This window comes from Anas acuta, chromosome 5 (assembly GCF_963932015.1).
Source record: "Anas acuta chromosome 5, bAnaAcu1.1, whole genome shotgun sequence".
Taxonomy (NCBI): Eukaryota; Metazoa; Chordata; class Aves; order Anseriformes; family Anatidae; genus Anas; species Anas acuta.
In genome coordinates, this window is record NC_088983.1 from 13022984 (window position 1) to 13035886 (window position 12903).

The window sequence follows — 12903 nt, forward strand, 5'->3', positions numbered from 1 at the left end:
CTCGTTTTCCTGCATGGCCAACCCCACCCTTCCCGGGCCTGCTATTTCCCGGGAAAAAAAAAAAAAATAAAATAAAATAAAAAGGGGGTGAAAAAAAAATAAAATAGGCGAACGGGGAGGAGAGGCGGCGCCGTCCCTTTGTACCTGCCCGCGGCCCCGGTAACCCGAGCCGGCGGCGGGGCGCGGCGCTCGGGGCCCGGCTCGGCACGGCCCGGCCCGGCCCTGCAGCCAATGGGGCACGGGGGGAGGGCGGCGCTCGCCTCCTCCTCCTCCTCCTCCTCCTCCTCCTCCTCCTCCTCCTCCTCCGCTCGGCTGGGGCAGGGCCGCGGCCGGCAGGAGGTGGGACCAGCCCCGGCGCTGCCGCCCGTCCCCTCCGTGCCCAGGGCCGAGCCGTTCCGGGAAGGCGCCGGCTCCCTCTGCGCTCCCTCGGCACCGCCGCACCGGCAGCAGCCGCCGCCACCGCGCCGGGCTCGGCCCCGCGGAGCTGCAGGGGGCGAACAAGTGGACGGAGCCCCCCGGGAACGGGGCCGGCCGCCGGGCTCGGTGCACCCGGGGTGAGTTGGGCGATCCCCTGCGGAGGCTAAGCCCGGGGGTGCCCGTTCCCCGCAGCCCCCTTGGGGGGGGGCGTCTTTTTTTTTTTTTTTTTTTTCATCATTTTTGTTTTCCCCTCCAATCTGGGTTGGTTTTTTATTATGGGATCTGCGGGGGAGAAGATCTTCCAGTCCGGCTTTGCTGTGCTTCCTTGTCCGGCTCTCCGTGGGGAACTATAATATTTCTTCCCCAGGATGCTGCAGTGAATCGTAGTCCCAGGAAATCAGGTGAACAAAAATAATCCGAATTACCCGAACCCCGTTTGTTACGTGTCGGAACGGACGCTGCTTGAGCACAGATGATGGCAAAAAATCCCCTCGAAGGGTCCAAGGAGGACCTGAGCAAAATTTCGGAGGAGGAGATGCTGAGGTGGAGCAAGGAGGAGCTGGTGAAAAGACTGAGGAAAGTGGAGAATGAAAAGATGAACTTAATGGTGGAACACGGCAACTTGATGAAGGACGTGAACCGGCGGCTGCAGCTCCACCTGCACGAGATCCGCGGGCTGAAGGAGGTCAACCAGAAGTTGCAGGACGACAACCAGGAGCTGCGGGAGCTCTGCTGCTTCCTGGACGACGACCGGCAGAAAGGCAAGAAGCTGTCGAGGGAATGGCAGCGCTTCGGGAGGCACACGGCCAGCGTGATGTGGAAGGAGGTGGGCATGTACCAGCAGAAGCTGAAGGACCTGGAGGCGAGGCAGGAGACCCTCCTGCGGGAGAACGTGGAGCTGAAGGAGATGGTGCTCATGCTGGACGAGGAGCGGAGCGGGGCCGGCTCGCGGAGCTCCATCGACAGCCAGGCCAGCCTGACCAACCTCAACGGCGGCTCGGCCACCAGGGACGTGGGGGACGGGAGCAGCACCTCCAGCACGGGCAGCGCGGGCAGCCCTGACCACCATCACCACCACCTCCACCACCACAAGGCCGGCGACAGCAAGGCCGGGGCCATGCGGAGGTCTATGGATGACCTGTCTGCGCCTCTCCACCACCGGAGCATCCCCAATGGTCTCAACGGTGAGCTTGTCCCCCTCCTCGTAGCCCTGCTGGTTGCAGGTGCTGCTGGTCCTGCCCTGTGCCCACCTCCTCTCAGCGTGCCTAGCCCCCTTGGCAAGGGTGTGAGGGATGCTGTGGTCCCTGCCATCCCCAGCCCTACCCATCCTTGGTGGCCCCAGGGTGCTCCGGCAGAGCAGCTGGGGGTGGTGGTGTGGGGAGGAGCACCCATGTGTATGTGGGGTGGTGGCGGTGGTCACAGGGCTCTGCGGTGCTTGCACCCAGCGTGGTGCCCCTGGGTTGTGTTACTGCTGTCTGGGGCTGAGGCTTGGAGGGTTTTTATCTGGAGGATTGGTGTGTTTTTTGCTTTTGCTCCCCCTCAAAAAAGCTGTCTGTGTTTTCAGAGTTAAATGCTGATTTTCCCATCCCTTCCTCCTCTGACTCTTCTCCTTTAAATATTCTGGGTTACGTGTGGCTTGTTTATCAGCTGTTTTGATGAGATTGATAAAAACCTAAACGAGATTTCGGAAGAAGCTGATTAAAGTCGAGGTCTGCTGCGTGGAGCATCACCTGTTAGCTTCATGGGCTCTTGGGCAGGCTGCCTGCCTATGGTGTGCCCACCGGTTTTGGAGAGCTGGAACTTGGCTTCCCCTTGTTCCCTTGCTTCTCTTCAGGAACCGGTTTGTTTGTAGAGAAGAGATTGCTCTCAAAGGGACGCTGCATTCACAATTTTGTTCAGCCCAGTCATTAAAGTTAGAAACAAGCTCCACTGTGAAATCATGCCAAACCTCCTCTGACAGTTTGTATGCAAGCAAAGTTTCTCCTGCTGATGAATAGTGGTCAGGCATTAAAATAATAATATTGGAATGTCTTTAAAATGGATTTTTGGGGACTCCTAGAAGGAGTAGTTTGGTCAGGAGGGTTTAACAGGAGTCAAACCAGGCATCAATCTGTTTAATTGTTGTGTACAAGACTCCTTTAAATGTACTTAATCCTCTTTTCCAAGAGGATTTCCCAGAGAGGTATTTTTGGGTTGGTATACACACAGCCCTCCTCCGAACACCAGGATGGAGCCTTGGAGGCTGGCTGCTACTGGTGCCACTTGGGGCTCGCTGGGCACAAGAGGCCACAGAGGGGCAGGACGCTGGGGAGGGGGCTGCTGGATGTGTTTGCCAGATCACCACCTTCAGTTCCCAGAGCTTTTGGTGGTCCTGGTGGGACCAGGGAGTGCTGGTCCTTGTTTTCGGTGATTTATGGGAAGTCCTGATGCTCCAGGAGGTCTGAGGGCACACGGCACTAATCAGCCTGGATTTCAAGTGGTATGTTTATCCACGAATTTGCCATGCTCAGTCCTGTTGCCGCAGCTGCGTGTTTCCACTCGCAGCTGGAGATGTTTCTGCCACCTCACCCATTAGACAGGGCTTGCTGGTTTAGAGGGTGATCCAGCCACCAGATGTTGCAGGATACGGCAAGCATCCTATTATTATTTTTTCCCCCTCTCTCTCTTCTAGAGTTGTGTAAATCAGAAGTATCTTGTTTGTAAACCTTCAGCTAGCTTCTGCTCCTGGTGTGATTTTATTTTCATAAAGCGTTGCCCTTCTCAGAGGCCCGGAGAGCACTTGGCAGATAGAGCGTGCTGTTATTGTTTTGGGACAGAAGGGCTTTGCAGCTCTGAGACCAAATCCCTTTTAGTTATCAAATACTTCCTTAGCTTTTAGTGACTTCTGTTTCAGGGTTGCCCAACTCAAGCTGTGGAAGATGTGAGAAGTACTGGAGCTGCCTCTTTACTGCCAACCTGTGTGGCTTCGTTTCTGAGGATGGCACAGATATGATCTGCACTTTCTAGACTAATAATCCCTGGAAAGATGCAAACAAGCCTGATCTCTCTTCTTAGGTAGTGAAGCTGTAAAATGACTTAAATAGTCATTCTTAGATAGCATCGGTATTCAGCAAGGCCATTTCCCTCAGCATGCCTTTGGAAGTGCCTGTGAATACATATGTAAATGCAAAGCTTCTCGGGCCTCTTTTTGACTGACAGAAAGGAGTCTGGTGGGGAGGCTTGCCTGGGACCAAGTGGCAATTCATTTAAGCCGGTGACAATGTGGAAGAGGAGGGACAGTGAATGTGGAGGAAAAAATCCAGCAAGTCAGGTCGGTGCAGGAGCTGTCACAGCAGCCTCTGCAGCACCAGCTCCCTTCCATTGCTCTTGGTGCTGACTCTGCTTTTGGTGCGTGAAGGTTAGATGTTAATCTTTTTATACTCTTTTCCTGATTATTTTTTTTTTTTTCTTGGGATAAAATGGAAAGAAGAGGAGAAAGAGTGGCCTTTTGTTTTTAGGTTACAGAATTCAGACTGGTTTGCTGTAATCTCCTTTCTTTAACACACTGGGTAACTACCTGGTGGATGAAGCAGCCTGGCCAGCACAACTGGTGCAGTGATGAACAGCCCTCCGGTACTTTATTACGGAGGAGGGAGGTGGATCTGAAACAGATGCAGGGCAGAACTTGGCATCTGTAGTAAGCAGAAGCCTTGGACAAGTGGTGAGAGCAAGAGATGGTGAGCCATTAGCTAGAGCACTTTTGGAAATTACAGAAAGCTGGGAAGTCCTGAAATGTGCTGCCGCTGGTAGTGATGTCAATTGGGCTTCATGCGGTGCCCGGCTTTTCCAGGTGTTTAGCAGACTGTGTCACCAGGTTAGTGCTTGTCTGAAGGAGTTGAGAATGGCAGCTGTTAAATGCTCCTGGGTTGACAGCTTTTTAATGAAATCTTAGCAAGCAAAGGTGAATTAAATATTTATTTTCTCTTCAACAATCCTTTGGAAGTGACTTGGTAAGCCAGGGCTTGATTTATTGGCCCCGGTGACCTGCCCCGATGTGAGGTGATGAACTTTAAACTCTAGGTTTGTAAGGTGAATTCAGTAGAAATGGTGCAAGTTAAAAACAAAAACAAACCCAAACCAATCTCTGATCCACCTTCTCTTGACTTTTCTGAGTCTATTTACTTTTATAAACCGGCTTTTTGGAAGCTGATACTTGGAACCTGATGACTAAATATCTGCTCATGGACGATAAGGTAATAAGCACAACTGATAGTACAGCAGTTAATGCTGGATGACATGCTCTTACACAGCTCCGGATATCCTGCTGAAAGCCAGGAGAACATGTGTTTAGTCTGAAGGTAAATGGTCTTTTCGTTCTCTGCTTCGTGGTGTGTGAGCTGGGAACCGTCGTGGCAGGGATAGGGGCACCTGCAGGCTGTGTGATGGGGTCTGGCCAGTTGCATCTGTGTTGAGCGATGTGCTGTAGTTCCAATGAATGTACCCACACATCCAGGGCAGGTATTGAAGTACAGTTGCTGTGCTGTGCTTGTGAGTGCTTTTGGCTTTACTTTGCATGCATGGCAGGTGTCTCTGTGGATGTACATAGTCTTTCTGGACTTCCAGCTGGGCGAGGCAGCCCAGTTGGAGCTATTGCTGTTGCTACTGCCTGGTTTCTGCCAGAATAAAATTTCCAAAAAAAAAAAAAAACAAAACACCAAACTGGAGGGGAAAAAAGAAAAGAAGATAGCCACGTTGTGTGATACTAACATGACCTGGGGGGAGGAATAAGCCTTCAGGTCCTGTGGGACATACCCTGGATTATAATGTGGGAACCTTGGGAGGAGGGACTCTATGCTCCCTGAAGCGGAGTAACGGCTTCCACTAATTTTAGCCTCCTCTCCATCTAACTAGAACAACTGTTTATCCAATAACAATTAGAGGACAGTTGGCTTTGGTGGGATTTATGTGTACATCTGGGAGAGACAGAGAGCTGACAAGAAGGAGTGAATGTGCCCTTGTTGCAAATGTAGAAGGACTTGGTCCTGCCTGCTGGTGGTTGCTCCGCACAAGTCAGTCCCGGTGGCTGGTGCGGTCCTGCAGGCAGGCAGCGTATGAGTTCTCCCAGTCTGGTGTAACGTTGCTGTGAGACAGACGAGGGTGAGCGCATGTTGTGGATTTCCTCGCCTGTGCTGTGAGCCTGGAGTGATACAGACTTGCTAGCTGTTGATGTGTCTGGGACAAAATCCAGTGCACGCTTACAAAGGTTTTGGGCTTTAATTTCCCTCCACCATCAAATGGCTTTTGTCAGCAGAACTTCTCGTTCACCTGCCACTGAAGCTGTTTGCTCTGAGTTCCCAAAATGTGCCAAGCTGTTTCCAGTGTCTCTTTGACTTCATTCCAGTTGAGTGAAATGTTTAGGTATTTTTTTATCAGCATGAATAGGTTTCTAAAAAGAAACGTTCTTAAAAATATCAACACTTGAAAAGTGGTCGGAGAGGTATGGAGGCAGGTGGTGGACACAGCAGATAGCCTGTCATAGCAGAGACATTAATCTATGGCCCATCACTGCTGTCTGCTCCAAGGGAAGAAGAATGGTCTCTCTGGGTGAGGGGGTGGGAAGAGCTCTAGTTCTATTGATTCCCACTTGTAAATGTCCACATATTTACCTAGAGGGTACGATATATTGCATTTAAAATGGTGGCAAAGAGAAATAGCCATTCCCTGTGGGTTGGTATTGATTGGATGTGTAGATACTCTGTACTTACTTCTCTTCTTTTTCACATACCCTTTAGGCCAAAGTCCTTTGTTTTTATTAGAGTATTCATAATCAATATACATATTACTTACTATGACGTATTAATGAGGCCTTTGAGATGAGAATATGCAGAAGCGAAGGATGAGGTTCATCTGATTTTAAATTGAGGTGTCTACAATATAGGCTGTAATATCTTTGTTTCCTTGGGCTTCCTTTATAGAACATGTGAAAGAAGAGATTTTGGTATCATGATTTATGTCACCTATGTCTATTTTAGAGGGTGAAGCATTGTACACTGTATGTGCTCTTTTTACTGATGGGAAGGAAACTTGGGTGGTAGTTCATATGGAGCCATCTAAAGTGAGGTGAAATCAACCGTATTGAAATATTGTGGTGACCATCTTGCACTCTTCCGGCACAGCTGTGTGAGCACTAATGAAAGACAGGAAATCACTTTTCCAGGTACCAGTCAGATGTCACCTCCTTGCAGTCCCCATACCACATGGGCACAACGGTCTGGGTTGGAGGAAGCTCTCTTCTCTACGATGGAGACACATCAGACCTCGATGGCTCCTGCCAAACTGTGAAGCAAAGTTTCATCTACTTGACCAATTCCTACCTCTGTGACATGAAGAGCACTCTTAGTCCTTCAAACATTACATTAACTTTTCATTTTCTGTATTTAGGATGTTAATATTTTTGGTATCACAGGCCACTACATACAGCTTCCTTGTGATTAAATAAGGAGACCCTCCCTGGGCTGATAGGCTAAATGTAAGACCTCTGTAGAAATACTTGTTTCCCTCTCTTCTGTGTTCACTGAGTTCTGCTAATAGGTTTTTAAATGCTGATGTTTCAGATGCTAAGGCTACAGCTTGAGTTTCCTGTAGCCAGCAGTCATTGGCCTCTCTACCAAGGGGCATCAGCTGGAGGCATCTTAGTCATTGTCCACTCCTGCCTTCCTGCTGGGGCATTAAGTGTGTGCCAACCCGCTAGGCTCTGAAACTTCGGGGTAGCTGGTGCCCATGAAAACAAGGCTCAAGAAACTTAAGGCACTCAAATTGGGCCATGTCTGGAAATATTCTGTATAGTAGTGCTTTTCAATTTTGTATTCCTCTTTCAATTTTCTAAAGAGATATCTTGTTCTCAGCTGTCCTGTTGAAGGAAAAAAAATGTATTGATTAAAAGGCAATTTTCTATGGGCCTTTGATGGAATTATCCACTTACTCTTGTCAAAAGCAATCAAAATAAGGGAAATAAATTGTGTTGGTTACATGTAAATGATTTGGTCCTCTGGAGGCATTTCATCAAATAAAGCTGAGGATTGAATTAAATGGTGATCTAATTAAGTGGCAGGCACGGGAACCCAAAATGCAGCCTTGACAGGTGTTGCACGTGGCATGTGAGAGGAGATGAGGGGTATGAGCAGTACTGCTGGGGAGGCTTCAGAGCTCAAGGGTCAACACTTGTGTGGGGACAAGGCCCGCCATGGAGGCCGCAGTGAGGAGGAGGAGGGCCCAGGCAAGAGCCTCCCTGGCAGGAGCTGGGCATCAGCCTTGCTTGTGGCTCTCACAGACGTGTCCACAGGATGGTCTGCCCATGTTGTCCCCTCAGGCCACTGCTACAGCATCCTTCTGTGTTTGGGCTGCCCTTTGCAGGAGCTCTGAGAGGGACAACAGCGGGTGGGTGAGGTGCTTATAGTGGCAAAAATGGTCGGTGTGTCGTGAGGTGAATGAAGAGAATTATTAGGCCATTTAAAATACCCTTAAAACTATTGATTCTGGGAATGCTGAAGCTCTTTCCACGCTCATCATGGCTGTAATATATATCCCACTGCAAAACACACGACACTGCTCACGTGGAGCAGGCAAGGTTGGGGGCCACGTATCCAGTTTTCCTGCGGATTATCAGTGACTGGCTAGGTTTGCTTCTGCATTCTGTATTTTTAACCTGACTTTTTGTCTGCAAGCCAGAATTCATCCTGCCCTGTCTCCAAATGTCATCATCCCCTTGTGGTTAACTTGCTGCAATTCATGAAACACTTGGCTGCCATAAATAGTTATGTGCAGAGGTTCCTCCGCACGCGGAGCGGACAGAAATTCGCAGGCAGCGCTGCTAGGCACTCGCACACTAACATGTCCACCAAGAGAAAGTTGACCCACTTCTGCGAATAGATAACTCCTGGCAGAAAAAGTAACACTGTCTCACAGAATCTGTCTTTCCCTTGCCTACTGAAATGTGAAGCAAAAAAAGCGAGCGAGCTCCATCTTCTGAATTAATGGCGGTGGAAGAATAGCACTCCCCATTGAAAGGAGAGCGTGTAGATCAGCCCTTGATCTGAGATAGGCTTAAAATGGCCACAATTCATTTGTGTTATTTTTTTTTTTTAATGTAATGAGTGCTTTTGTTAGTGAATGAGGTGTGTGGAGTTCAGGACTCAGCTGCTCTTAGGCATTAGGAAACATTTATCACCATGGCAATTGAAGGCTGCTGTACAGGTTATTTTGAACGCTTGCATGGTGACTCACATCTGGGCCGAGACCATTTGTGCCAGGTTACCTCAGTCCCTATGCATACAGGTTTATATATGCTCTTCCCTCCCTTCAGTTGCTTCTTGCCTTGGTGTTTACTCCTCTCCAAAAGCTCAGTACTTTGCCAACTTCTTTGCCAACCTCCGAGCAATGACACAAGGAGATATCCCGCTCTGGCGAAAGAGCACAATGTTCATACCTGCCGAAATGCAGGTTTTCTGAGAGTCCCCTCCTGAGAGCAGCTGGTCCATCCCTGCCTGCCCAGTTTCTGGGGGGCAGCAGTGGCCTTGGGGGGAGCCTCTCTGCTGGAGGCTGCCAGGTTAGCACCCTCAGCACCCTGGTCATGCCTTCCTTGTCCTGGTCAACTGTGCCCAATGCTCACCTTGTTAAGGATTCTCCTGCAAAGGGTCTTTGTGAAAGATTCTCCTTGGCAAAGTAGATTACAGGTTAATTTATTGGTGAGATTTGAGACTGGGAGACTCTAACGCACCATGTGCTACGTGCTGTCAGCGTTGCTGTTGTGCCGCTCGTCTTGGCAAGTGACTACAGACACTCCATTTCAGCGATCTCACACTCAGACTGAAGCAGTCCTGCATCTGATGTGAATTAAAACATTGTCTGGGCTAGGAGATAAGGGCTTCTCCTACCGGTTTGCCGGAGTGGATATCCCCTTTTTGTCTGCTGTGGGTACGGTGGGAGATGTCTGCGCTGTCTGGAGAGGAGGGAGCGCTAGCGATGAGTGCCAGGCTTATGGTATCAGGGCATTGCCCAGCTGTAAACTGCAGTTGAAGGGGTGACATGTTAGCTGTCTTGTGTAGTTGTGTCAGCCCAGGCTCGCTGGCAGATTTAGTTCAATCAAATCAGGAGTGCTCTGAAAAGCTCTTCAGCTCCATCCCCCAGCTCCATACAATGACACTCATGACTACATGCTGCTGCCTTTCCCCCCGTTTCATGCAAATGCTGGGGTTTCGTTCTCAAACAGAGAAATTGGTGGCATTTGGGTGCTTGTGGAAGGCAGAGGAAGTAGTATCAGGAGCAAATGAATGAAGGACTAGACACAAGAGTAGGTATCTTGCTCGTGTTTCAAGCTGTCTCTTGGGCAGTAGGATGATCCAGGGTTACCTATATTTGAGGGTTTGGCAGCCTTGTCTGACCTGTCCCTGCCTTCCTGGGGCGACAAAACGAAGACAAGTGATGCTGAGAACCCCTCGTTGGTATGGTGGGGAGAGCTGTGGTGTTGTCCTGTCCTCTTGCTGCAGAAGACAACATGGTGAGGAAGGGAGCAGACAAAAGGACAACTCAAAGTAGATCAATAAAAACAAACCATTATTTTAGAAAAGAGAAAAAGGAAAAGCAAGCCTTACAGCATTTCCAGTCCCCAAAGCTTAATATTTCTATGGAAACCATCGCAGCAGGCGGCTTGCTGTCAGTATCTTTATGTGATCTATTGGGGTTGACTAGATTTAACAACTGTTTGTCCTTTCCCCACATCTCCTACCTTGGATCATCCCAAGACAGGTTGCTGTGTATCACAAGTGCAAGGTTAAACCCCGCATTCCTGGTTTCTGGCTCTCCATTAAGTGCTAAGCAGTCTCTGGAGGATTTGCAGCCATCTTTCATGTGCAGTTTTTGACTTGCAAAGGTTCATTTCATTCACTCTATGACACGTATTGATAATGCCTTGTCCTATATATGCCACTCCTGTCACACTGTGCTCCTTGAAGGATGGCTGTGACTTTGTATTAGGCCGTGGACCACTTGGTAGTGTGGTACATCTCAGTGCCCTGTAAAGTTGCTACAGGGACAGTGCTTGACTTGAATAGAGTTAAGACTTAATACTTGCTTTAGTCTTCCATGCAAAGCAGATCTGTAATCTCCACAAGAGGACATAATCTGACCTACTTAGGTAACAGCCCGCATGATTTTTGTGTAGCCCCAGTTATATACATGCAGCTATTTACTATGGTCATGCTGATGTATTCACTGATTTCCTCCCATTTTTGTTTCTAGTGGGATCTACTAGAAATAGCTACAGGATAACCTACATAAAAGTCCACTCTTTTATTCTGGAGTAGGAGGATCAGATGCTAACAGAGTATCAATAATAAAAGAAAATGTTATTTTTGTTGATGCTGAATATTTTCCAGCTCCTAACAAAGGTATTACGAAAATCTTATTTTTATGTGCAATCTTAAAGCACTTTTTTGATGAATAGTTTTCTTTTGTCTTCCTGGTTTCCTTTTCTTATCTCCCTTACTGGGGTTTGCAGTCTCATATTTGTATGTTTCCCAGCAGCTGAATATAACTTCGATCTGTGCTTTGGATCTGCAGAGCTTTTAATCCCTTTCCACTGAGTTAAAAGCTTGTTTGCTGTTGAATGTGATACGTAGTTATAGGTTATATGATCTTCACCGGCGGCTCATGCATCACACAAAGATGGCATATTGTGAAAAACTCTGATAAAATATCCCCTTGTTCGTTTTCCTGATTGCAACTCAAACCCAGGCCGTGAGTGAGTCAATTGTGTGCTGCTGTGCAGTCTGCTGGCACACCTGTCCTTTGCTGTTACCTACACCTATGCACTTATTCTCTTTATTTCAATTTTGCAGTCTCTGTGATGTTTATATTTGAAGCTACAAACCAGTTGGATATTTCAGCCAGTGCAGCAGGCTTTCTGTTTTCCAATTCTGGAAACATTTGTGGTGTGATTTCCTCCTGGAGTTTTCCCTTTGCCTCCTCTTAACTGCTTGTTACACCTCCTGAAACATGGGGAGCGGTTTTTAAAGCCTGTACGATTATTCCTCTTCGTCCTGAAACACGATGGTGGATGCCTTGTTTGTGGAGAGCTTTTTTTTTTCTGGAGTGGTTGCATGGTCTACCTTGGAAAAAATCATTGCTTCTGGAGCTCTCAGTCTTCCAGGCCACGTGGATATAGCTGCATGCGTGTGAATAGATTCAACCATCTTCTAATTATTTTTTTTTTGTCTGGTAGTTTTGGTATAGGTATTTTCTTTCTGGATTCTAACCAGTTTATCAGTCTCCCAGTGCTTGTCTCCTGGCCTCCTGTAACAAAGTACAGTCCTCTTTTTATAAGGTCAGTTAAGATGGCATTGTTTTAGCTGTAAGCTTTAAAATAACAACAGAAGGATGGATGGTTTTGCAATTTCCAGTGCTAGACTGGCTCAGATTTGGTGCTCTTTCTCATTGCAACATGACTTTCTGATGTAGCCTTAGGTAAATCTCAGGTTCACCTTTTATAGCACCAGAACAATATATTTCCTTTATCTTCTCCAAGTAACCTGTAGGTCATTGGATCGCTTACAACGTGCTTGTACAGAGCTCAACAGATTTAGACCCTTACCTCAGATGGGCCTCTAACCATTGCTATGATACCAGTGATAACAAACAACGCAGGTTTTCAGTTATAGGGAGCTAGCAAGGAACAAACAGCCCATATAGCAACTAAAACTCCAGACATTTCTAATTCCCAGTTTTGGAGTTGCTTCAAATCCTGTTTTGACTTTACTGGATAAAAGTATTTTATATGTTGGTGTGCTTCTTTCTGCATTGTATCTACCCCGTGGGACAGCAGGCTGTCGGACTGCGGACAGTCTCCAGACAACTGTCAAAAATAGAAACTTGTCAAATAAGGGTTTCTATTCCCAAATGAGAAGACAAAGAGCAAAAAAGACAAAGAGCAGTGTTTTTGCCTCTGCACAGCAAGACCTAAGCGAGACAAGTGCAGAAAGATGATACTGCTTTCACTGCGGTATCAGGGCAACAGGCTACCTTGATACCTTTCAGAGAGTGGGGGCAGCATTTGTTGTATTTCAGCTCGTCCCGTCTGCATCGCCCTGTTTGGTATCATATTGTAGATGTGAATTTAAAATGCTGGCTGTCTGGCAGCGTGGTGCAGTTCCAGCTAAGGTGCAGGTCCACGGTCGAAGCAAATGGGCTCTTGTTGTGTTGCTCCGTGTTGCAGCAGAAAGCAGCCGCGTCTTTGCCATAATTGCTGAAGACACCTTGCCTATTTCCAATTAAATTCTTACCTGATCCCTTGATTGCACTATTTCTGACTCCACTAATTTGGTGACTCCTAATAAGCTCGGACTGAGAAGTCATCAAAGTCACTCTCGGGTGTGAACCCAGTGTTTCTTAACAACCTTTGGCTTTTGTTCCCATTTGCGGAGGGGAATTTGTAGGGAGGATCTATTTGTCAGC

At 47.9% G+C, this 12903-nt stretch overlaps 1 protein-coding gene across 4 annotated transcripts in view; it reads left to right on the forward strand.

Annotated features, from left to right (window-relative positions):
- The first annotated feature begins 289 nt into the window (after window positions 1-289).
- Window positions 290-12903, forward strand: part of CCDC85C (coiled-coil domain containing 85C) — a 104631-nt gene continuing 92017 nt past the window's right edge. The window contains exons 1-2 of one of the 4 annotated variants that reach the window (XM_068682796.1): window positions 292-554; window positions 785-1601. In XM_068682796.1, coding sequence (XP_068538897.1) covers window positions 890-1601 — 712 coding nt within the window. In that variant the 5' untranslated portion in view covers window positions 292-554; window positions 785-889. Of the gene's footprint in view, window positions 1602-12903 lie in introns of all 4 variants that reach the window. The other 3 variants (XM_068682795.1, XM_068682798.1, XM_068682797.1) reach the window with 3 other exon arrangements.